The sequence below is a fragment of the Desmodus rotundus genome, chromosome 11 (genome assembly GCF_022682495.2).
Source record: "Desmodus rotundus isolate HL8 chromosome 11, HLdesRot8A.1, whole genome shotgun sequence".
Taxonomy (NCBI): Eukaryota; Metazoa; Chordata; class Mammalia; order Chiroptera; family Phyllostomidae; genus Desmodus; species Desmodus rotundus.
This window is the reverse complement of record NC_071397.1, coordinates 68,633,810-68,658,900: the sequence shown is the minus strand read 5'-3', so window position 1 is coordinate 68,658,900 and position 25,091 is coordinate 68,633,810. Positions and strand designations below refer to the sequence as shown.

Here is a 25,091-nt window from a genome sequence, read left to right as displayed (position 1 = left end):
CCTTAGAGGAAGATTTACATTTTTCAAGGAAAAACTTTTTAAATCTGTCACATGTTTTCAAGCAAATTATTCTATTAAGTTCATACTGTTCTAACTAGTTATAAAAGCAGTTCACGATGGACCTCAACTTAAGAACACTTTACAAAAGGATCAGTGTTCTGCTGTTCCTTTTCTCCTGAAAAATGAATGTTTTTCTTTTTAAAATATTCTAAATATATAACTTGGACACACAGTCTTTTCAGCTCACTTCATTTCTGAAGTTGGACTGTGAACAAGAAGGGCAAGAACATGAAATTAATATACAATCACCTCCAAGTACTTCAGGGGTTCCTTTACTGGAGGAGGGCTGATGACAAGATTCTGTGTACGTTCTGGGTAGGAACGTGACTGTCCTGCTTTACAGATGTTGTGCTCCAGAAGAATGCGCATCCTTTAAGCTTGGCATTGGGCCAAGGGCAGCATTCACAGAACTTTCTTCTTTATGAGAAATTGTTAATTGAGGGGTAAATTTATATTGTCCTACATGTATGTGTTTTAAATGTAGGCCTAGAGGTTGCCGCCCTAGAGCCTTCTTAAGCATCCGGGTAAGTCATTAATTTTGCAAATTACAAGTGTGTTCAATTTGGCTTCTTGAAACTACAGCTCTGAGACCAACTGTGCCCTTCCTAATTTGGAAGTATTTTCTTTCTGGTTGTTATTTTGACATGCACCCTGCTATCTACTTTCGTTGCTATTTCTAGCACCCCACAGGAGCTGCCTCTATGGTTGTCATAGTGCACATAAACACTCAAGAAAAGCAAGAATTTGGTGCTTTCATAAAGCATTTATTTTTATTTGAAAACATTATACAGGCATTACATTGCCACAGCCAGTCCATAGGGGAGCATGCAAATATCAAAAATGGAGAGTTTGTTCAACTTGTGGGTGTCAATTTCCTTTTTGGTTCATATTTTCCATTTGCAGTGTCTGGATTAATGTGCTTTGTTATGTGGCTTGACAATAGAATCCTACCCATGGGGTAAAATCTGTACTGGTAGCTAGCTGAGGACTACTAAATGGTTATAAATCAAAAACAAACCCAAAACAAACAATACTACACGCTCTTCGAAAGGTTAATAGCACAAGTTAGCAATATCTAAACTAAGTGTCGAGACGTCTTCGTGGTGACACAGTGGAGCAAATGTTTCTATTGCTTGGTCTACCTGGTTGCACATTTCAGAGTCTGGGGCTGGGGGAAGGTGTGACCAAGGCAAGCTCTGTCCCCAGTGCAAAAAGTTTTCATTGAGGCAGTGAGAACCACCACTTATCTGTAGGTGGGGTTTAGGAAAGCCGTGGGTTGCTTATCCAATCACATTCTATACAAATTGCTAGTCCCATTCATGGAGGAGGGGTGGTGCATTGAAAAAACTGAAATTTTTGCTGGTGTCTAGAGAGGTTGTGAAATTTCAGAAGCAGAAACAGCTCGAGTGACTGTCCTATACCTACTTCCCACCCTACCCCCAAAGGACTGATATTTTTACACAGAAAAAGAGTTTGTTCTCTGCTATTTTCTTTTTTCCCAAAGGGTTGATCTGGAACTCTTGACCTTGGACAGTTCAGTGTTACCAGTCTTTCTAAATGGAGACAAACAACACAGTGAAGTACCCCAGTGACATGAATGTCACATGTACAAGGACACTAGATGATAATGTGCTTTGGGTGTACAGTGAATTCATCTTAATGCTCACACTTGATTTCCATACAATGGAGTCAATTAAAATATCCTAGGAAAGAATTCAAGTGGCAACTTTTCACCATCCGCTGATTGCAAACCTTTTTGAAATTTAAATTCTAAAAAAGATTCCCAGTCCACTGCATCAACTAGGAAAACTTTCATCCACTTATTTCTCGTAAGACTTTACTAAGCATCTACAAATTAGTGTCATAAAAAATGAATAAAAAAGACTAAAACATTTGGCTTAAAATAAATACTAAAAATGCAATAAATCAAGCAAATTATGCAAACCAAAGGAATGTAAACACAAAAATAAAACCACAGTCTTTAAAGGTCTTCAGATCTGAATGGACAAAATAGTCAGAGAAAGGTATTTAATTGGTTTAAAAGGTAGCAGAGAGCAGACATTGGAAAAGTTGTTTTGACCTGATGTAGCTTTAATATATATATATATATATATATTATATATATTTTGGAGAAAGTAAGACATGTTTCTAAGGGGGCTGAACACAGATGACCATAAGATCTGTATATCAGAGAAGATGATTTTTCTTCCCTACCTTCAAGAACAGGAATACCTGTCCTGGGTGGAAGGCACACAGGGGGCTGCATGGGTGTCAACAGGCAGCATGGGATGCTTTTGCCTCCATATTAGGCCTTGTTCAGCTAGATGGGAGTCTTGACTGAGCTGCAAGCTGTTCTTCTACTTCACAGAGATACCTCTGGTGTTTTGCTTTACTTCCTTAAGATTCATTGATTTTAACTGCCAAAGTTTCACCCATTGAAGAACTTTTTGAATGACATGGAAGTCATCCAAACACATATTGACATATAGAATCTATTTCTAAATCATAGAGAGATCTGTGGTGTTTCTTGATTTTCTGTGTTTTGGGAAAAGGGCTATTTTAAGGGCAATGGAATTAGACTAGTGACATATTCCTCAGAGCCTTTGCAGGACCATGTAATATTCTCTGTATCCATAAGAACATTATATTGATATATTCTGTTATTGAATGGATGCCAAATATGACCAAAATGCCAGACATTCTCATGGGTGACACCTTTACCACTACAAAGTGACCAGATCAATTGAGCTTTTGTCAAAGACTGCCCCGTATCAGCACCTCGACTTTGTTTGGAGGCCTCCCAGGCAATAATATTCCACAGTAAAGGTGATTTGCATGCTGATGTATTTCAGAAAGGGTGTCACACAATTAAGAGGGCAGAGGAGCATGGGTTTTTCTAACAGCTTGATTAACTTCCATATTTCACTAAAGAAATCTAGGGAAAAAGAAAAGCAAATCTATTTTTGAAGGGGGGGATATAGAGGCGGGCAGAAATATTTTAAAATATATACATACATATTACCCTTAACACAAATTGTAGTTCTGGGGTTTCCCATAAGCCACAGAAATGGAACGCTCCTTATCCTGTTAGTTCTGGGGCTTGATTAGCAGAATCAAGGTGGCCCAACAGAAAGGCAACGGCCTGGAGTAGTCAGAGATCAAAGTATAAAATGGCTAACATGTTTGTTTTATATCTATTCCTAGAATAGAGAATTATATGGTCAGTTGCCCCTCCCCACAAGGGTCACAGCACAAAATACGTATTGAGCAGGCAATCCAACAGGGAACAGAGGAAACCATTAGAGACCAGGTCCCTAGGATAAGGAAAGTTCTCAGGGCAGAGCTCCTGCGGCATGCAGCACTCACATACACTGTGCAAAAAAATAATGTATGAGTCTTAAAAAGTGACTTGCCATAGAAAAGTGGGGTTTATGTTAACTACATGTGAGTCTGGCAATAGTTTCCATCAGGAGTACAAAACATCCTCCTGAAACTCAGAGTAGTAAGAGTAACAATAATAATACAAATAATAATAATACTTGTTTTGATTCAAAAATTTTCACAGTAATTAATGCAGGGGGGTTGCGATCAGTACACACACAAGCGAGGCATCTCTCCAAGTCAGGTGGATCAGAGCCTGTGGCTCCAGTGATGTTTAGCTTGTGCCTTTTACAGGCTTTTGGATTTGCTACCTTGCAGTCCACCTGTGTAAACTGCACCTAATAAATACCTTTCTCTATGTACAATACAGAGATGATGGGCGAACACGTGGCCACTGAGTTGTGCTCAGTGGGCAGGGAGGGCCTTATCCTAGGCCACACGGACATGGGGCTCCTCTTCAGTCTCCTGGCCCAGGCTGGTGTAGGTGACCGAAGGCTCCACCTGAGCCGTGGCTGGTAAGTCCACAACAGGTCCCGAAGGGTTGCGGAACTGCTTGTACACCCGGGGGTCCTGGGCTATGTATGTGGAGGTGGAGGAGTAGATCACCAGCCCGATGAGGATGGTGAAGAAAGACAGGAGATAAAGTCCTGAAAACTAAAAAACACAACAGCAAAGCTAGTTAGCATTCAAAGCAGGACCATGTATACATTAATGGAACAGGGAGATGAGAGTGGAACCGCTTCCTCTTAGAACCGGCAGCTTGATGAGTTGGCCAGCGTCCTTGATGAGAAGTGAATTTGCTCTTCCTAAACTGGCTTGGTCTTATTGCTTCTCTTTATTGGGTTTTCTCTGCTCTGTGGCTAACAGAGAGAAACACTTAGCTAATTTCCCTAAAATGCCAGTGAGTACCTGATGTGGGAGAGCTACACATTAAAATTCAGCAAGTAAAAAGCAAAAAAATCTCCAATATCACTCAATAAAGAGTTGGCTGTTAGGGGCTTTATTAAACCCAGTAGAAATGTACATATTCCATTTAAGTTCATAATGAAGCCATTAACAGTAAACCCCTTCTTGACACAGCTGTGTCAGGGCATTCTTATTTCCCCTTAATCCAGTCAAGACTATTTGTCTTCGCAGTAGGAACTGTCATTTGACCATCTTTGCATTAGATTATCCTTGGTGTGGGGCAGGGGAGGGGGGCACCTATAACAGTCCATTCTTGCCCTGCTAATCTAAATACAAAACCAAACAGGGCTGTATACATAGTATTTTGCTTCCTAAACTACTTGCTTGACAGTTCACAGAGTTTTGTTAAGAAAAAAGAGAAAATAATGGTTTACATAAGTGCCCCCAAATTTACATATGTTTTTGAAAAACTACCACTTCAGAACCTTCTTGAGTAGTTACACTGGAAGTAGCTACTTGAGCAGTTACTGGGGGACAGTGAGGTAACAATATGTGTTTCTATTTCTGTTGTTTCATTCATTCCATTCAAGAAATGGTTTCTTCTATATATCAAGCATTGAACTTTGTAATGGAAAAAAGAAATGAAAACACATGGTCCTTACCCTCAAGAACTTAACATTCTCAGTGGAGAAGCAGGGGTATACAGATAGACAAAAATAACACACGCACAGTGGCTGGCCAAATCTCATTTCAGTCAATAGCTATTGTCCCCAACTTGACCACGTGCTGCTTCCAAGGGGAAAAAAGCTCAATCTAATTTTCTTATTTTTTATACTCATATTCTAAAAGAACTAACAACTGCTATAAAGACAAAATTTACTGGAAGCTGGAAGAATGGAGAACAAGAAAAGGATCCAGTGAACCTATAAAGTAAGTTGCAAGGCTATAATAAAGAGTTAAAAGATGGTTATAATAGGAAAGGCAGTTTTGAAAGAGGTACATAGAAAAGTCATCTTGTGGCTAAGGTTCCTGCCATGGGGGTGGGTCTTCTTTCTTCCTTCGTTTTCTCCTATTTATTTATTTTTTAGCAGCAATAGGTAGCTAAAACTAAAGATCATTTTCTGCTTTTCTTTGCAGGAAGAAAACAATATGATTATACTTCTTCAGTTGGATTTTACATATGAGGCTCAGCCTGTAACAGCTTCACTTAATTAACTTGAAAAAATTATTAGGAAAAGAAGACCCATAACCCAGGAGTGTTGTGTACGAGCTCAGAAAACCTATTTACCCCCAAATGTGTTTCCTGAAATTCTGCATTCTGGAGATTCATCCTTTTTCTGAAACTTTGGTGAATGAAATGGGTTTATTCCTAATTTGACCATCACTTCAAATATTTTGTTAATGACTCTCATTTTCAAAATCCTAGTCATGCCTAGCCCTGGCTGTGAGGCCCAGTTGGTTGGGCATCATCTTGTACACCGAAAGGTTGCTGGTTCAATCCCCGGTTGAGGCAACCAACTGATGATTCTCTATCTCTCTCCCTTCCTTCTCTCCCTAAATCAATGAGCATGTCCTTGAGTGAAGAAAATATACAAAATAAACAACAACAACAAAAAACTCCATTCATGCCCCTTTAGTTTTGAGTGGAGAGCATTGCAGGTCTAGATATGAGCCTACCTTTGCTGCAGGTAATGGAGGTGGAGAGATTGTGTGGGGCTTTGAGGTTAGAACAGCATTCTACTATAAACTGGATTTAAATCCCAGCTCCAAAACTTTCTAGCTGTCATTTTGGACATGTTTCTTAGCCTTTCCAGGTCCATGTTTCCTTATCAGTAAAGTGAGGATAATAATTGTACCTACTATATATAAAAATTAAAGATTATCTCAGTGCCTACCTTGCAGCCAGCATTCAACCCAATCTGGCTGCATTGCTATTACTATTATTAATGTTTTATTATTATTTTTATAGCATGCTCTTATAATCAATGATTACTCATATTAAATTACCTTTCTCTCATAATCCCTTGACTTGAGACTGTGTCTTCCTTGACCAGGATGAGGTGCAGAGCCAGGCAAGGTGTAGGAATTGAGTAAATGTTATGTGCTGTTCATTTTGTATAGAGAAGTTTCAGACTCAAGAAAGAAAAAATTAAAAAGCAGCCAGTACCAATGGTATATTTTACATTTTTAGCTTTAAACTTTATAACCCAATGTCATTTTTCAGACATAGTGTTAAAATAAAACTCATTGAGAGGGAAGTCATAGTATTGATCCTTAATCATTGACTCCAAAAGTCATCTTCAAACCGGGCCTCAGTCAGAGGGGAGTGGTAAGATGTGACTTGGGCAGGAGAGTGTGGGAGGCAAGAGTCTGGGTAGAGGGCTGAGGGCTGTTGATCAGCGGATTAGAGTAAGAGGTTTAACAAACGTGGGATGAGCAAGATTTGGAATTTGAAATAATGTAGGGGTAGGAACAGAAACAGATCTGATATAGTGTACCAGCAGGAAGGATTTGAATTCCTCTTAATTTCTGATTTTGGCTCACATATTCTGACTTGATCAATATGGCAAATATTTTAATATTCACTTTTTTCTAAAGCTAATGCCTTTACCATTGTAAGAAATACTACCTGAATTATTCCTTTTTTGGACATGAGACCATCAAGTTGAGTGGTAAATTCACTACAAAGTATTTTCCTGGGACATAGATTTAGAATGACAACATACCTGCACTTTATTTTCAATGAACTTCCATTTAATTCATACTGAATTCACCTTAAAACAGTCAAAATATAGATAGCATGGAATTTTATATGGCAGAAGCATCTTGGAAGTTACCCAAGAGATTTCATTTATAGATGGTAGAGAAAGTTTTTATATAACATTAGCCCCCAAAAGGAGCAGAAAGGCAAGCATTACTATTAACCTGAGTCAATATTGAAAGTTAGAAATAACAACAGGAAGGTCGGATTTGTTAAAAAGTAAGAAGAAGTTTCTTTTTTATTCTTCAGATTGATAGGAAAGTAATTTAATCAGAGTTCCAAATAGGATTACCCTCAGCTCTGGATGCCACACTTATCCTGATAGAGCATTCTTAAAAAAAAGAAAGAAACCAATCAGTCAAAAAAAATTCTGTATATTCCCAACTGTGTAACATGTTATCTTCAAAGAAATACTCATTTCTAGTTCCCTAAGCAAAGAGAACAAGAACATCTCTGGAACTCTGGAGGGGGACTGAAGCCACTTCTGAGTTTCAGATGTGGCAAGTATCAGGCAGAGGCTTGCTGTCTCCATTTAAGAATGTGGGCTGCTGTCTGAAGTGTACTTGGCATCCTCCCCCAGCCAACAGTAGGCCATCAGGAGATGCTCTATATTTTGTGCTGCAGACACACTTCTGCTTGCATCAAATCTGACTTGTAGCTTTGAGAAGCTGAGAGAGGACACACTTTGCATGAGCCCTATATTTACTTTGCTGCTGCTGTTTTCCATCATAAGGGGTCTCTTTGCTCATACAGGTCAGAAAGCATCATGGCACAGGAGGAGAATGCCTGTGTGCTGCTCGGGCAATCTGACTGGGACACAAGCCAGTGTCCAGCAGGGGGGGCATGGAAGATGGATGATAAGGCTGTAAAAAGCTCTTTAGTCCCCAACTAGGGATGAAACCTAGCTCTTAGCCAGCTGGCATCTCAATATGACTACTAGTCAGCTAATGGGACATGCAGTGCATCAATGAAGGACAGACCAAATTTTCATTTTAGTTTTGGTATTAAACATCTAGGTTGAGTTTTAATAAACTAATGACTTTAATGACCCTAAGCTTATACAAAGTTGAAAGCCACATGGTTTTAAAAGCCATTTCAAAGTATATTTACAAATATATCAATTAGACCATGTGAGGAAGAGACAATTTTCCATTTTCAGTTTTCTTTTTCTAGCTTGACTGAGAAGAAGATGACCGGGAAGAGAAGAGGTGAACATGGGCAAACTGCAGAGAGGTGTAAGCGGAAGGATGCAGTGACTCTGGGATAAAGCTCTACTTTTACTGAGTGTATGTACCAACCACTTCAGTACAGTGGGCCTGGTTTTTCCTTATTTCCAGGGGAGTACACTTTTAAAAAGTCCCTTTATGTTGTATGCCTGTGTCTAATAACAGCTTTTACAGGGTGCCTGATATTGGACTCTGGTCATTTTTGCTCAATGACTTCACTCAGGTCTATTAATAATTGGAACTAATTTTGAATTAATAAATAATAAAAAGTGAATCCTCTTTGAGCTCTTGCAAAGAGATGTACCACAGTTGTATCTGCAAAACAAAAGAAAGATTCGATGGAAAAAACAAACTACTTCACTCATGAAGTAGAGGAAAGACCAGAAAAGAGTACTTGATGAGGTCTCTTAGGAAAGGGGGGTACAGGACAATGCGACTTGTGTGAAGCCACTGGAGTTATCTGAGAAAAAGGAAAGATTTACATTTAGATCTAATTTAGGTCTAACTTGGAGAACCTAAGGAGCTTAGAGAAAATACAGTTGGAAGGAGGGAGAAAACAAAGTCAAACTAGAAAGAAAAAAGAAAAAGGTAAAGGTAAAGAAGTTTCTCAATACCTACGAGGAAAGGGGGCTGCAGAACTAGATACCATATTTTTCAGACCATAAGACGCACCTAGGTTTTAGAGGAAAATAGGAAAAAAATTTTGAAGCAAAAAATGTGGTAAAATATTTAATAACATCCTTTAAAGCAGAAATTCTGTGAGCCAGGTAAGCTACATTTGGACTATAAGACGCACCCCCATTTTCCTCCCAAATTTGGGGGGAAAAGTGCATCTTATAGTCTGAAAAATACGGTAACCAAAAAAGGTAATGATTTTATTCTACAATAAATTAAGCTAGCATGTATTCTCTCTCTGTATCTTATTTTTTTGTGGGTACACACACACACACACACACACACACCTGTGAGCTTCTACTCCTGACCTGATAGGATCTGCCTTCTGAGCTTTACTGAGGAGAATCTGAGAAAACTGAGAGAACATTACCCCTGAAGCCTTTTCCTGTACAACCGATGAGCAAGGGACAACACTTTCAAGCACTTATGTGTTCCCAAGGCTATCTATTATGAAGGGAGGAAGGACTAGTATCTCAGATCATAGCTCAAGGGTGATATTATTGCTAAAATTTCAAAAGATGATCATCTTGCCTAAACAAGAGGGCTTTGTTGGACATGAGCCTGACATTGAAGGAGGCATATATACCATTTGGAGACATGATAACGGTCGGAGCTGAAACTGGTTTCTGAACTGCATAAGGAAGCTACTCAGCGATGATTTTGAAGATATTTCTAAGTGTTCTTAGACACAGCTTTCATGTGGAAATATTTCACATAAACAAAGGATATGTGGCTACAGTGATTTCATTTCTAGTTCTTATTCAAGTTTATCCTTTTGAATACATACAGCTATAGTTAAGCTTTTCCACATTTTTAACTCCTTAGCAGAAAACATGTAGGAAGGAAGGCTCTGGAAACCTGCAAACTTAGCAGCTGCACCTGCAGTCAGCGCAACCATTGGACAGTAGAAGGATAAAGGGCAGCGACTGGCCATTCCCAGGGTTAAGCAGCACAGGCTGGTAAATGTGAGGTTTAAGAGCTGCTCAGAAGAATTTCCATGTGGGGACAGTGGCCTGGTAATTTCAGTAAGCAACTTATGCCTGGAAAAAATGAGACTGTTAATTAAGTTTGTAATAACTGTCCTGAATACTCTACAATGTTAAAAAATGAAAAAAGTACTTTCCCCTATACTTCCATAGTCTGTGATATAAAATGCACATATAGTCAACTGGCACATCTAACCATGACTTCTAGACCAAGAAGGAATAAATAAGCCCAATTTTGTTTCAAACATAAGTAGATTGCACAGTTCTAGGTACCAGAGTAGTTTAAAGACCCATCAGTGACTAAATAAAATACCAATGAAAGGAAAAACAACAAGCTTCTGTCCAAGATGGAGATGTAGGTAGACACACTGTACCTCCTCGCGCAACCAAAAGGACTACAATAATTTAAAAACAAAAAACAACCAGAACTGACAGAGAATCGAACTGTATGGAAGTCTGACAACCAAGGAAATAAAGAAGAAACATTCATCCAGACCAGTAGGAGGGGCGGAGACCGGCAGCCGGGGCGGAGAGGACTCGCAGCAAGACCGCAGCTGGCAGACCCAGTGAGGTGGCAGATTTGGAATGGGGCAGGCCCGGCTGCAGCTAGCAGACCCCACAAAGTGGTAGCTGGCAGACCCTGCGGCCCCACATTTGCACATAGATAAACCAGGAGGAATGGTGGGGGAGCGAAGCAGACCATGCAACCCAGGGCTTCAGGGCAGGGAAATAAAGCCTCAAACCTCTGATTGAAAACACCCGTGGGGGTTGAGGTGGCAGCAGGAGAAACTCCCACCCTCACAGGAGAGTTCGTTGGAGAGACCCACAGGGGCCTAGAGCGTGCACAAACCCACCCACTCGGGAACCAGCACCAGAGGGGCCCAATTTGATTGTGGGTAGTAGAGGGAGTGACTGAAATCCAGCAGAGAGTGGAGCAAATGCCATTGCTCCCTCTTGGCCCCTCCCCCGCATACAGCATCACAGTGCAGAGACCAGCCTTACCCCTCCCCGGTGAACACCTAAGGCTCCGCCCCTTAACAGGTGCGCCAAGACAAAAAAATGGCCCAAATGAAAGAATAGATCAAAGCTCCAGAAAAAATACAACTAAGCAACGAACAGATAGCCAACCTATCAGATGCACAGTTCAAATCACTGGTAATCAAGATATTCCCAGAATTGGTTGAGTATAGTCACAAATTAGATGAAAAAATGAAGGCTATGCTAAGAGAAACAAAGGAAAATGTACAGGGAACCAATAGGGATGGGAAGGAAACTGGGACTCAAATTAACGGTGTGGACCAGAAGGAAGAAAGAAATATCCAACCAGAAAAGAATGAAGAAACAAGAATTCAAAAAAATGGGGAGAGGCTTAGGAACCTTCAGGACATCTTTAAATCTTCCAACATCCGAATTATAGAGGTACCAAAAGGAGAAGAGAAAGAACAAAAAACTGAAAACTTATTTGAACAAATAATGAAGGAGAACTTCCCTAATCTGGCAAAGGAAATAGACTTCCAGGAAGTCCAGGAAGCTCAGAGAGTCCCAAAGAAGCTGGATCCAAGGAGGAACACACCAAGGCACAATATAATTACACTACCCAAGATTAAAGAGAAGGAGAGAATCTTAGAAGCAGCAAGAGAAAAGGAGAGAGTTACCTCCAAAGGAGTTCCCGTAAGACTATCAGCTGATTTCTCAAAAAAGACCTTACAGGCAAGAAGGGGCTGGAAAGAAGTATTTGAAGTCATGAAGGCCAAGGACCTACATCCAAGATTACTCTATCCAGTAAAGTTATCATTTAGAATGGAAGGGTAGATAAAGTGGTTCCCAGATAAGGTCAAGTTAAAGGAGTTCATCATCACCAAGCCCTTATTATATGAAATGTTAAAGGGATTTATCTAAGAAAAAGAAAATAAAAAATATGAACAGTAAAAATGACAGCAAACTCACAGTTATTAACAACCACACCTAAAACCAAAACGAAAGCAAACTAAGCAAACAACTAGAACAGACACAGAACCACAGAAATGGAGATCACATGGAGGGTTGTCAACAGGGGATTGGGAGGAGGAGACAGGGGTGAAAGGTGCAGAGAATAAGTAGCATAAATGGTAGGTAGAAAATAGACAGGGGGAGGGGAAGAATAGTATAGGAAATGTAGAAGCCAAAGAACTTATAAGTATGACCCATGGACATGAACTATAGGGGGGGGATGTGGGAGGGAAGGGGTGGGCAGGATGGAGTGGAGTGAAGGGGGGGAAATGGGACAACTGTAATAGCATAATCAATAAATATATTTTTAAAATACCAATGAAAGGAGTGAATCATAATTAAATATAATTTTGTCATAGTGTTTTAAAATCTAATTTTTACATGATTTTATTGTTCAAATACAGTTGTCTCCATTTTCCTATAACCACTTTCCCTCCTCCCACCCATACCCACCTCCCACCCTCAATCCTTCCCCCCTTTGGCTTCATCCATGGGCTTTACACATCTTCCTTGATGGCCCTTCCCCTTTCTTTCCCCCATTATCTTCCTACCCCCTCCCCTCTGGTAACTGTCAGTTTGTTCTTTATTTCAATGTCTCTTGTTATATTTTGCTTGCTTGTTTGTTTTGTTGATTAGGTTCCACTTAGAGGTGAGATCATATGGTATTTGTCTTTCACCTCCTGGATTATTTTACTTAGCATAATGCTCTCCAATTCCATCCATGCTGTCACAAAGAGTAGGAACTGCTTCCTGAAACACCAATTCAAAAGAACCTATGCACCCCAATGTTTATAGCAGCACAATTTACAATAGCCAAGAGCTGGAAACAACCTAGGTACCCATAAGTAAATGAGTGGGTCAAAAAACTGGTAATTTTATACAATAGAATAAAGTCCAATTTCGATGAGGCTCATATAAGTGGATTCGGGGAACCCAAGTTCTCTTGAGTTCTTACTTAATATATGGATTGAAGGGTGACCTTTGGGCAACAATCTTGGAGGGGAAAAAACCAATCTGCTGAATGTCCTGGGGTGGCAGGGAGAGGACAGCTCAGCAATGACAACACAACTCTCGGCAGCCATGTGTGTCTCAGAGGGCTGTGGACCACACCTGGAGCTTGGGAGTGGGATGGTGGGGGGTGGAGCCAGAGGAAGCTGGTCATCACTGGGCCGGCTGGGATCTCATGACGAAAGGCTCTGCCTGGTCCTGATCCATGGCTGCTGGGTCAGCGCCAATTGCTATTTGGGGCAAGGAGACTAGACAGACCTGGCTCTGCAGAGAGGCCAACATAAACAAGTTGATGCTCGGCCTCCTAATTTGGCTCTGTGATAAATTTAAAAAATCATTTTATTATTATTAAGAGTATTTAAAATGCAAAAGTTCTGGTTGTGAGTTTACTGAACTGAAAACAAATTGCCTGGAGAGGTGAAAGCTCTTTCAAATTCTTTGGAACGGCTTTATTATTCCTTTGTCTCCTACTCTTGCCTCCTCTCATTTCTCCTCTTTCTGTGTTTTCCTCATTTTTTTTTTTAGAAGCAAAGAGCTAAACCTCGCTGGTTAAATATTGCATAATTCCTTTTTCTAGGTCACAGCATGGAAAATACCAAATGTGGGCATGGCACACAGGCCACTGTCAACACCATAACCAGTTGTCTTTAAAGGCCAAGAATACTTCCCCCACCCACCCCTGCCCATTCTTTCTCCAACTAGGAGAGAAGAAATAACCCCAAATTCATCTAATCAACACAGAAAGTAAATCAGTGAGTACCCTGGTCAAAATGCTAAATGGTCCCTTTATCCATATCAGAAAGCCAAGGCCCACCTAAGATTTAAATACTTGAGAAACAATTTATTCTCCAGATATCACTTTGTTAATGAGAGAAGCAGCCACCAGAGCCCTTGCCTCTCTGAGTCCTGACACTGTCACCAGGTATAGGCTGCGCCCTCCATTACAATTCTGGTTCTATTTATGAGGCCTTCTGTTTGGTTTGCAAAACCAATTCATTTGGCAGAGTAATTTGTGTAGTCAATCACATCTGAGGCCAATAAAGGTTCTTTTACAGGCAAATGCCTTCCCCTGTGGGTAATTTCACACATGAGTACAGCAACAGGGAGCTACAACTGGATTTCTGTCATTATCTTTTATATGACAAACAGACATTTTCACTTGGTTTGATGAACTGATAGAGATCCTCGTTCCTACAGATTTCTATTCTCTGCAGTCCCACAAATGAGACCATAATACTCACACCGGAAGTGGAATAAAAGGAACTACTCTGTCGGAGGGTTTAATTATAGATTCAGTTACAAAAAAGGCTGTGTGATGGCTCATTCATGTCACCTTCTTATGCTTGAATAAGAGCACCCATGCTTCCTTCTTATCAGTAGTAAAAAGGGACGGCATTTGTGTGCAAGGCACACTGAGAAGTGGCCTTCAGGTCATTTGGCCTCTTGCATCACAAGACATCACAAGACAACACAGAGATAGATGCACACTGGGCTGGACTGATTTTGCAGGAGACTGAATGTAAGCTAGTGAAAGATAGTTTACAGAAGTGGGAATGTTGCTGTTCATCACATCTCAAAGAACTCTTGATCCATTACAATGGAACCAAGAGCTAGAAATAGGAGTGGCCCCAATCACTATTACCCCTAGCGATCCACTAGCAAAGTTGTGCTTCCTGTCATTGCACACTTGTGCTTTGCTGATCTAAAAGTCTTGGTTCCAAAGACAGGAATGTTTCCACCAGGAGACACAATAATGATTCCATGGAACTTCTGAAAATTAAGACTGCCACCAAGCCACTTAGGGCTCCTCATGCTTCTCAATTAACAGGAGAAGAAGGGGGTTTTTGTTACTGTGCTGACTGGGGTGATTGATCTTGGTTACTGAGGAGAAATTGGGCTGCTGTGTCACAATGGAGCTAAAGAAGAGTATGTCTGGAATACATGAGATCCCTAGGCGTCTCTAAGTATTACTATGCCCTGTGACCGAGTCAATGGAGAATTTCAACAACCCAACTCAGGCAAGACTACCAATGGCTCAGACCCTGCAGCAATGAAGATTGAGTAACCCTGCCAGGTAAACAAGCATAACCGGCTGACGTGTTTGCTGAGCACAAATGGAACACAGAAGGAATAGTAGAAATAGGTAGTTATAAATACCAGGTAAATCATATGACCAGTTACAGAAATGAGGACTGTAATTGTTACTAGTATTTATTCCTAGTTTTGCTAATGTTTGTATGTGTATGAAATAACTTTCTTTTCTCCTTTCTCTTATCCCTTTATCATATAAGATGTAATCACTTTATATCATAGTATTCAAGTATTGTTACTTTTACACCATAGTATTTCAATTACAGGATATCAAGGAAAAGACCTAACATCCCCCAAGATGTTTGCATCCTTTTCTGGGGAAAATGTTAGTGTGTTTTCAGTTGTGTGCAGGATAGTTTTATCATGTCACACAAAACCATGAACTTGTTATTGTCTTTATTTCTAGATTGAGTTTGATTTAAGGAGACATTTACATGGGTGCTAAGCTGATAAGACATAGACTTGAGATAGTTAATTTGATTTGTTAACTTGGCTAGACTGCAGTAACTAGATATTTAGTTAAATACCAGTCTAGGTGTTGCTGTGAAAGTATTTTGCAGATAAGATTAACTTTAAATCAGTAGACTTTGACTAAGACAGGTAACCCTCAATAATGTGATGGGCCTCATTCAATCAGTTCAAGGCCTTTCAAGAAAAGACTGAGGTCCCCTGAGGAAGAAGGAATTCTGCCTTTGGACTCGAGCTGCAACACCAATGTTTCCCTGGGTCTCTAGCCTGCTGGCTTGCCCTGCAGATTTAGAACTTGCCAAGCTCTACAGGAGTGTGAGCCAATTCCTAAAAATAAATCTCTATCTCTATCTCTCTCTAACTTATCTCTCTCTGTGGATTTAGATATATGAGACGTACACGAACACACATATCCTAATGGCTGTGATTCTCCAAAGAGCCCTAATATAATTAATGATGTAAAGATCTGTCACACTAAAGGTCTTGATGCCGATGTGCACATTCATAACAATTTCTCTCTGTGGCAAGTTTTAGCAGTGGGATATTTATTGACATTTCCAAGCAGATAACAAGTGGTGGGTCGCAGTACGGGCTCTAGAGTCAGAATTCTGGTGCCTGTGTCTCTGTTTTCTGCATCCTTGTTTCGTGATCTTGCACAAGATCCTTACCTCTCCATGACTCGAGTCACTCACTCATCTGTTAGCAAAGGACACCAGTAGTGTGTGGCACATGGTAAACGTTCAATCAATGTCAGCGATTATTATGTTTACCTCACAAAGAGTAACTGCTAAAGCAGAGATAGATATAAAAGCTTTCGTCAAGAGCCTTTTCTGAATCAAGCATGAATCAAGTTGAACTGCAAATGCATTTACTGAACTGGCTATTTAAAAGAATTACAACAATTAATTCATTAGGAATGGAAGGCTTTTGTGTCAATGCAAATAATAGCCCCCTGGTTAATAGGCTCAGTGTTTGGACTTATTTATGTTCAGTTTTCTTACAGTGATGCATAATTATAGAAGTCACAGGAATCCCCCAAAATTCCTATTCTGCTTCACCTTGCTTAATGATTTTGAGCAACTATTCCCTATTAGCACACATCGTGTTGGAGCATCCATGAGTATATGTGACTAAGTTAGCAATTTATTTTGCTCCCTTGGTGTGGTAAACTGCAAAGTGGTCCTGCAAAATATATCCCAATCCCTTGAACCTTTGAATGTTAGTCCCCCTATTTGCAAATAGGTCTTTGCAGATGTGATTAAGTAAAAGATCTTAAGATGATAGATTTTCCTGGGTGCTATGGACTGAATTGTGCTCCCTCGCACACAAATTTGTATGTTGAAGTCAGGATCCCCAATGTGGCAGTACTTAGAGATGGGGCCACCCAACAAGCAAAAGTTCCAGACTAGATGACTTCACAGATGAGTTTTACCAAACATATGAAGAACTAGCACCTATCCTCAAACTATTCCAAAAAATTCAAGAGGAGAGAAGACTCCCAAGTTCGTGTTATGAGGCCAGTATTATCTTATTTCCAAAACCAGATAAAAACACTACAAAGAAAGAAAATTGTAGACCGATATCCCCAAGGAACATAGATGCTAAAATCCTCAACAAAAGGTTAGCAAACTGGATCCAGCATTACATTAAAAAGATCATGTACCATGATCAAGTGGGATTTATTCTGGGATGCAAGGCTGGCACAATATCTACTAATCAATAAATGGGATATACTACATAAACAAAGTGAGAGACAAAAATCACATGATCACATCAAGAGATACAGAAAAAACATTTGATAAAATCCAGCACCCATTTATGATAAAAACTCTCAGCAAAGTGGGAATAGAGGGAACATAACATAATAAAGGTTATAAATGACAAACCCACAGCCAACATTATACTCAATGAGCAAAATCTAAACGCATTTCCTTAAGATCAGGAACAAAACAAAGATGTCCACTTCACCACCCTTATTCAACATAGTACTGGAAGTCCTAGCCACAGTGGCCACACAGGAAGAAGAAATAAAAGGCATCCAAATTGGAAAGGAAGAAGTAAAACTATCACTATTTGCAGATGGCATGACACTGTATATAGAGAACCCTAAAGATGCCACCAAAAAAACTACTATAACTGATAAATGTTTTCAGTAAAGTACCAGAATACAAAGTAAATATCTAGGAATCAGTAGCAATTTTAAACACCAGAAATGAACTATCAGAAAGGAAAACTAAGAAAACAATCCCATTTTGGCATCATAAAAAATAAAATACCTAGGAATAAATTTAACCAAGGATGTGAAAGACCTGTACTCAGAAAATTGTAAGACACTGAAGAAAGAAATTGAAAAAGATACAAATAAGTGAAAGTATACACCATATTCATGGTTTAGAAGAATTAAGATCATTAAAATGTAATACTTCCCAAAAGAATGTATAGATTCAATGCAATTCCTATCAAAATACCAATGACGTACTTCACAGAACTAGAACAAATATTCCAAAAACTTATAGAACCACAAACAATAGCCCACTGAATGAGAAAACATATTCACAATAATACATCTGATAGGGGATTAATATCTAAAATTTATAAAGAACTTACATAACTCAACACAAAAACAAACAAACAAACAAACAATTCAATTAAAAAATGGGCACAAGATCTGAATAAACACTTCTCCAAAGAGAGCATACAGATGGCCAATAGACATATGAAAAGATGCTCAGCACCACTAATCATCAAGGAAATACAAATGAAAACCACAATGAGATATGACCTCACATCTGTCAGAATGGTTATCATCAATAAATCAGCAAATAACAAGTGTTGGCAAGCATGTGGAGAAAAGAGAGCCCTTGTGCACTGTTGGTGGGAATGCAGTTTAGGGCGGCCATTGTGGAGTTTCCTAAAAAATTTATAAATGGAACTGCCTTAGGACTCTGTATCAGGCACTGTTTGGTGTGATTTACATTATTCATCTTCTTCATAACTCATGAGGAGACCATGATTTTCTACTCCCTTTCTAAGAGGAAGACACTGAAGCACCCTATGGAGGGCAAGAGTCAGGTGCAGGTGGAAGCCCTTGGGGCACGGGCACTCAGGAATACTGGTTAGGCCATTAGAGGTCATCAGGGTGTTTAAATTCTACTCAAAATGCAATGAGAAAGAAGTATTAAAGGGTATTCAGCAGAAGAGACTATAATCTGATTTGTATTTTAAAAGGATCGCCCTAGCTGCTAATGGGGTTTAATTGTGGAGAGGACTAAATGGAAGCACGAAGACCAGCAGGCTATTAGAATGGTCTAACTGAGAGATAGTAGTGGTTTGGACTAAGATGATGGCAACAGAGATAGAAGAGAATCCATTTTGGAGGAGGATCAACAGAATTTGCTAATGGATTAGATGTGGGGAGTGAAGAGGAAAGAAATTAAGGCTGAATTTCAATTACTGAAGCTGACCATTCTGAAAGCATGTGATTACTTTCTAAGCCTTCCTCACGGTGCATTTTTATTGCCCCATTTTCCTGTATCATCTCTTTAAACAGAGAGGATTTACACTTAACATCTTCTACAGTATAAAAATAAACTGCATTTTATTGTAAGTATAATTCCTGCCAATACTTAATCTATAAAAAGCTCCCATTTCTTCATTGGTCTTTTTTTTTTTTCAACCTGAGAAATATTCTAAGGAGAGAACCATATTTAAGAAAGTACAACTAATAAAGAGTCTAAATTAAGTATGGAATCTTAGCCAACAAAGCCACTGTCTACCTCTTAAGTATTTTCTTGTACAGACAATTCCTGATTTATGATGGTTTGACTTAAATTTTCAATTTTATGATGGTACAGAAGCTATACAGATTCAATGGAAACTGTACTTTGAATTGGGAATTTTGACCTTTCCCCAGGCTAGTGATACTCAGTAAGATACTGTCTTGTGACGCAGGATGGGGGCAGTGAGCCTCTGCTCCCAGTCAGGTCACAAGGGTAAACATCTGAGACCCTGCAGTGTATTCATTGTGTTAGATGAGTTTGCCCATCCACAGGCTGACATGTGCTTTGAGTAAGGTACATTGGGCTAAGCTACGATGTTTGATATGTTAGGTATATTAAATGCATTTTCGACTTATATTCAACTTACAATGGGTTTATCAGGATGTAACCCCATTGTAAGTCAAGGGACATCTGTATATTGTCTTTTTATTTTCAAAACACTGACCTCTGAGAAAAGTAGGGAGTACCATGATGATCTTGTCACGACAGCTGACACAGTGCTCAGAGTCCTTGACCCACCACCCAATTCTCTTCCCATCTCCTAACTGCTTGGTTAACTGCACTGCAATATAACATATTTCTGTTTTTTTCCCTCCCCTATGTTCAAGCTTCTAAGGACAATCTATATTTCTATTGCACAGGGGAAGGACTTAACTTAAATTCAATATATCTTGGAACAAGCTTAATGGATTATTGATGAAGCAAGAACCTGTTCTTTCTCAATTCACAGCAATGAATGATCACCACAAAATATCGTCATGGCTGCAGGATGGGAAAACCCCTTGACAAAATGAAAAATGAGCTCTCTTGCAACCGTATTGGAATCCTTTATTTTCTTCTCCTACATTTACCTGCTGATGGCAGCAGAGACAGAAAAGTGAAATAAATGGACAAGTAATTTATTGCAAAGAATATCACGATGTGGCATCCAGTCAAAGAAGAAACCATATTGTGATTTTAAAAGTTAATCAATATTTTAAAAATAAGTTCAGTACATGATAAATAGCTGCCATCTTCCTTTCCATGGCCCAGAATATTTGGTTATTCCATAATAAAATCATACAATATCATATCATTACATATTCATAGTGTTGTAAGATCCCTGAAATCCATGGAGTGCTGTAAAAAAATGTGACTAACATTCGATGATACTGTTAGTTTCTTTTTCCCTTTTTAAATTAAGCTTTGTACCTATTATAAAAATAAAATGACCTAATGTCTTCAGACTTTAAAACAATTTGAATTTGGGGTTATGTTACTATTATATAAGCACAGTTAAAAAAAAGTCAAAACCTAGAGGTGTCTCCTAAATTTGACATCCATGAACTGATAAAGCCATAGCCATCCGTACGTCTCTCTCTGTAACTGCCTATAGACCCACCATTCCTCATCACCAAGCTACAAAGAGATTTGTCACTTGCAAAGGACCTTCTTTACTATCAAATTAGCTCTGGGTATTATGGCTTCTTTTCTCTGGACACATGTGATTATGGGAAAGTTAATCTGATAATTGTCTTTATCCAATATTGTTGTTTCTTTTGGGGCACGGCTCTGTGTATAAAGTCAGTTCAGAATATGTTCCTTGTCTCCAGATGCCTTTGCTTCATCCTTCCCTGTAAGCTACGGCTTTAATATCCCTTCTCTTTCACATCTTAGCGCAGGGATACCGGTTTGCATTCCTTTATGTAAAATGAAAACAATAAACCAACGAAGTGAGGATGTTTCCCTGTATTGTGTGCATGCCACAGATACCCTTGTAAAAAGTACTAACTGATACGACCTTGGATGCCACCAAGAACTCAAATAAGAGGCAGATATCACACTTATTCTACAGCTGGTAGAAGTTATTACAATGAGCTTTGAAAACATGTGCTCACACTCGACATGCAAAGAAATTTGTAACATTTTACATTTATCGTTCAGCAGCTTTAGTAATGACACACTGTGCAGAGGAAATGGCCGCTTTCTAGCGCTGAGACTGAGAAAAGTTTGCAAGGACATTTATAGTCTGTGTCAGGCGTCCGTAAACTAACAAATCTGGCAGCCAACTGTTTTTTAAATAAAGTTTTATTGGAAGACAACCATGTCCATGGCACAGCTGAGCACTTGTGAAAGAGACTGACCTTTTGTAAAGCCTACGATACTTATAATTTGGTCTTTTACAGAACAGTTTGCTGACCCCTGTGGGTGAGGACACATCAACAAATGTGGATATACTAATAAAAATACAGCATGTTAAAATGACCCATTTCACAATTTTACTGTGGAAGACTTATGAATAATAACTATGAATATTAGATATTTTTTCTATAAATAGAATCAATTTCTTAGCAAAATTTCAGTCCTTGTTGTGAGTTCCATTCTTCCATTCTGCCATGACACTGTATATAACTACTATGACATTGAACTAGTTGCCGAATCTTCACACTCCCTTCCCTAAGCTACCCATCAGTTCAATCAAAGAATGAATCAAAACTACGACTTGCTATTGTGGGACCTAAGTTTTTTACTTTTCAGCTGGTTTCATCAACTTGAGGTGCAAAGAATCCACATCATTCGAAAACTTTTTTGCTTTTTATGTGAAAATTCCTAGATAATGTTCAGCCTAGAACACTGAAGTTTAACTTTCAATGTTTCTTGTAAAAATAAGCCCTTTATTGAGCAAATAACTGCTGCCAGGCATGGTACTAGATACCAGGGATCCCACGGAGAAGAGACACGCCTGACCCCTGCCATCGGAGCTTAGTTCTTACATAAAGTCAGTTCTTTCATTTAAAGGTGGGACTGCAGAAGAAGCCTGGAGTTCCATTTTTACTGACCTCTAACTGACTGACATTTGGCATTTCTTCATTATACATGTGAGCAGTGGCCCCCACTAATGTTAGCAGCACCGTAGACGTTTTCCCTAACAGAACACACATGTATTTTCACGTCACATCACAACTGCCGCAGATCTCTCCGATATTGTTGACGCTCCTCACTGCTGTGAAATGACAGGCTTACTAGGTGTGATAATACATCTTGTGATTTGATTTATTACTATAACATCGAATTTAAAAATATTTTAATAGCTTTAATATGGATAATTGGCCTATTTTGTCATGCTATGTATTTTATTTTAGACATTTAAAAACATTGTGAGAGGGATTGCTCAGCTTCACAGGACTACGAAAAGGACCCCCCAGCACAAAAGTGTCAGGGACCCCTTGGTAGGCAAAGAGCTGAAACTCACACCCAGGCAGTCTGACTCAGAGCTTGGTTTCAGGCTGTGACAACCCTGCTCTTCTGCCTGCCCTTGGCCTCGTGTTCACATTTTGGTGAATATATCACCAAATCTGGTAAAATATATCTGGTGAAACATATTACCAGAGAGATCTATACCTTTTAGACCTCTCTCCAATTTGGAGAGATTGATTAAGTGGTGATTAACTCAGGGAAAAATCAAGGAAACATTCTCAATAACAGAAACCTTTCCCACTTCTTCACACTCTCAAGGAGGCAGGGGACACTGAGGCTTGTTATTATCTGAGGCTCTGTGGGGAACTGGGGGAGCAGTTTAAGGCTACCAAGAATCTGTACTCCAGGTGGAATAGGTCAGAGACCAAACTGACCTACAAGTGCGAAGTCATCAGAGATATTCTCAAACCAAAAGAACCCAGAGATACGACTCTTGTGGGCTCGTTTGGGGGGAAAAACACCCAAATTACTCAATGATAAAATCCAGTCACTCATTAGATTGAAACTAACTGGGTGCTCACTTTTAAAAAAAGAGTAGCTATAAGATTTTGAGGGAAAGAAAGTGTAACATAAGAGAGTTATCCTTTGAATACAAATGTAAGAAATATTTCAAGAAAGCAAAGACTTGGAATATATAGCCCCTATGAACATTTCCTGGAAGACCCACCACTAGCCCAATGAAACTTTCGCAGTGATCATAAAGTCTCCCCTTCTTCACGACACTGGACTACCCTCTGCTAGAAAACGTTCCCTATAAATGGACGAACTGCACTGTGGACAGCCTGTGCAACCATACGCAGCAGCCTTGCTTCCTCACAACCAATAGTGATGAAATCCAGTCACCTGAGAGATGGATCAAAAGAAAGAATTCAGAAAAGAAGAGCATTTCAGAGACTGGTGATTCAGCAAACGTAATAAGTATAGAAATATGGCTTAAGTGCCATAGGGATTATATTGATGGAAATGAACTATTATAATAATTGATAATATGAAAACTACAGCAGAAATCAGGAAATGGGGGATAGGTAGTATTAATCATCTTTCATAGAAGGGAGTAAATAAAACCACTCAAGACTTTAAATATGGATTTGAAACGAAGTCTCCCGTCCATGGTAGCCCCTGGAGAAAGTAGGGTGATGGCTCTGCTTCAGCCAACCGTTGCTCTTTACCTCAGCCAACTGGTTTTCTGGTTTCTGTGAGCCTGGGCTGTTAATATTCTGGTCCGTGGTAGAGGGAACCATAGGGAACTGCTGACAAAGTGAGGTGTCTGCATGTGCAGGACGGGGTCAGACCGTGTACCCCGGTGACAAACGTACCCCATACATTCTCCTGCTTCTGCAGCTGGCTGGTTCCTCCCGGCCACAGCCCAGTCCAGCCACCCGCCTTTCTATGTGGAGCTCCTGTAGCTCCGCTGTCTCTTTCCATTTTTCCTTGCAGCTTGCCCTGGTGCTCTATGTCCAAAACATCTATTTGCGATGTGGGGTTTGTGAAATGATTCATGTAGAAGGCATTTTGACTGCTGGCTGTAATTCTGAACCTGCTTTCAAATTTGTCTCCAATTTCTTTAATCCTTCCAAAATTTCTGATAAATGGAAATTGCTAATGTGGCAGAAACTGGCCGTTTTTTTTTTTTTTTCCACTAGATCTATTTTCTTTTCTTTCTGCACAAATAGCTTGACTGCATTTCCCAGCCTTTCTTCCCTTAGGTGTGGCTATGTGACTGAGTTCTGGACCAGAGAACGGGGAGGAGGTTATGGACACGAGTCTCCACCAGCCGTGAAAGCCTCCACGCTGTCTCGGAGAGCTGTGCAGAGAACTCCAAGGGCCTTGCCCAGGGCCGGCAAATTTTTTCTTAAAGGGCTAGCTAGTAAATATTTCAGTCTTGTGGGCCACACAGTCTCCATCACGAGTACTCAGTGCAGTCACTATAGGACAAACGCTGCCATGGGTAATATAAAAAGAAACTATATCTACAAAAACAGGGGGCTGGCTCGCAGTCATAGTTTGTTGATCCCTGCCCTACAGGATGACAGAGCCGCAAGATGGAAGGATCATGGGCTCCTGAATGGCTCCCACCTGTGGAAGCTAGTAACACTCACACTACCTAATTCAGCAAGATGGGAACCTCCCAAGACACTGTGCTGAGTTTCCAAACATTCATTGCTCCATCCCAGCGATTTTCAACCAGTGTGCCGCAAGCATGTTTAAAACACGCAACACCTGACTACTTAGTCAGGGGCACTGATCTCTCTTCCCTTAGACTGTGAAATAAAAAAATGACAACAGCCAACACAACAATAGCCTCCAGTGTGAATGAATCAAAATTATACCTATTTTTTGCTAGATCTGCAAAATATACACTTTCTGGTGTGCCCCAAAGTTTGAATAGTGAGTGTGTTGTGCCGTGAGAGGAGAAAGGCTGATCGTCGCTGCTCTGTCACCTTGCTGTTCCGTGTGAAATGCTCTGGGGCCTCAGCGATGCCAGTTGCCCGAATTCTCTTCTCACCAGTGACAGTTTGAAAAT

General features: G+C 39.8%; 1 protein-coding gene across 1 annotated transcript in view; it reads right to left on the bottom strand.

Annotated features, from left to right (window-relative positions):
- Nucleotides 1-816: 816 nt before the first annotated feature.
- SLC35F1 (solute carrier family 35 member F1) overlaps nt 817-25,091 on the bottom strand; it is a 348,943-nt gene continuing 324,668 nt past the window's right edge. Inside the window, exon 8 of the mRNA XM_053914101.1 lies at nt 817-4,095. Within this exon, the coding sequence (XP_053770076.1) occupies nt 3,871-4,095 (225 nt within the window). The 3' untranslated portion in view covers nt 817-3,870. The remainder of the gene's footprint in view (nt 4,096-25,091) is intronic.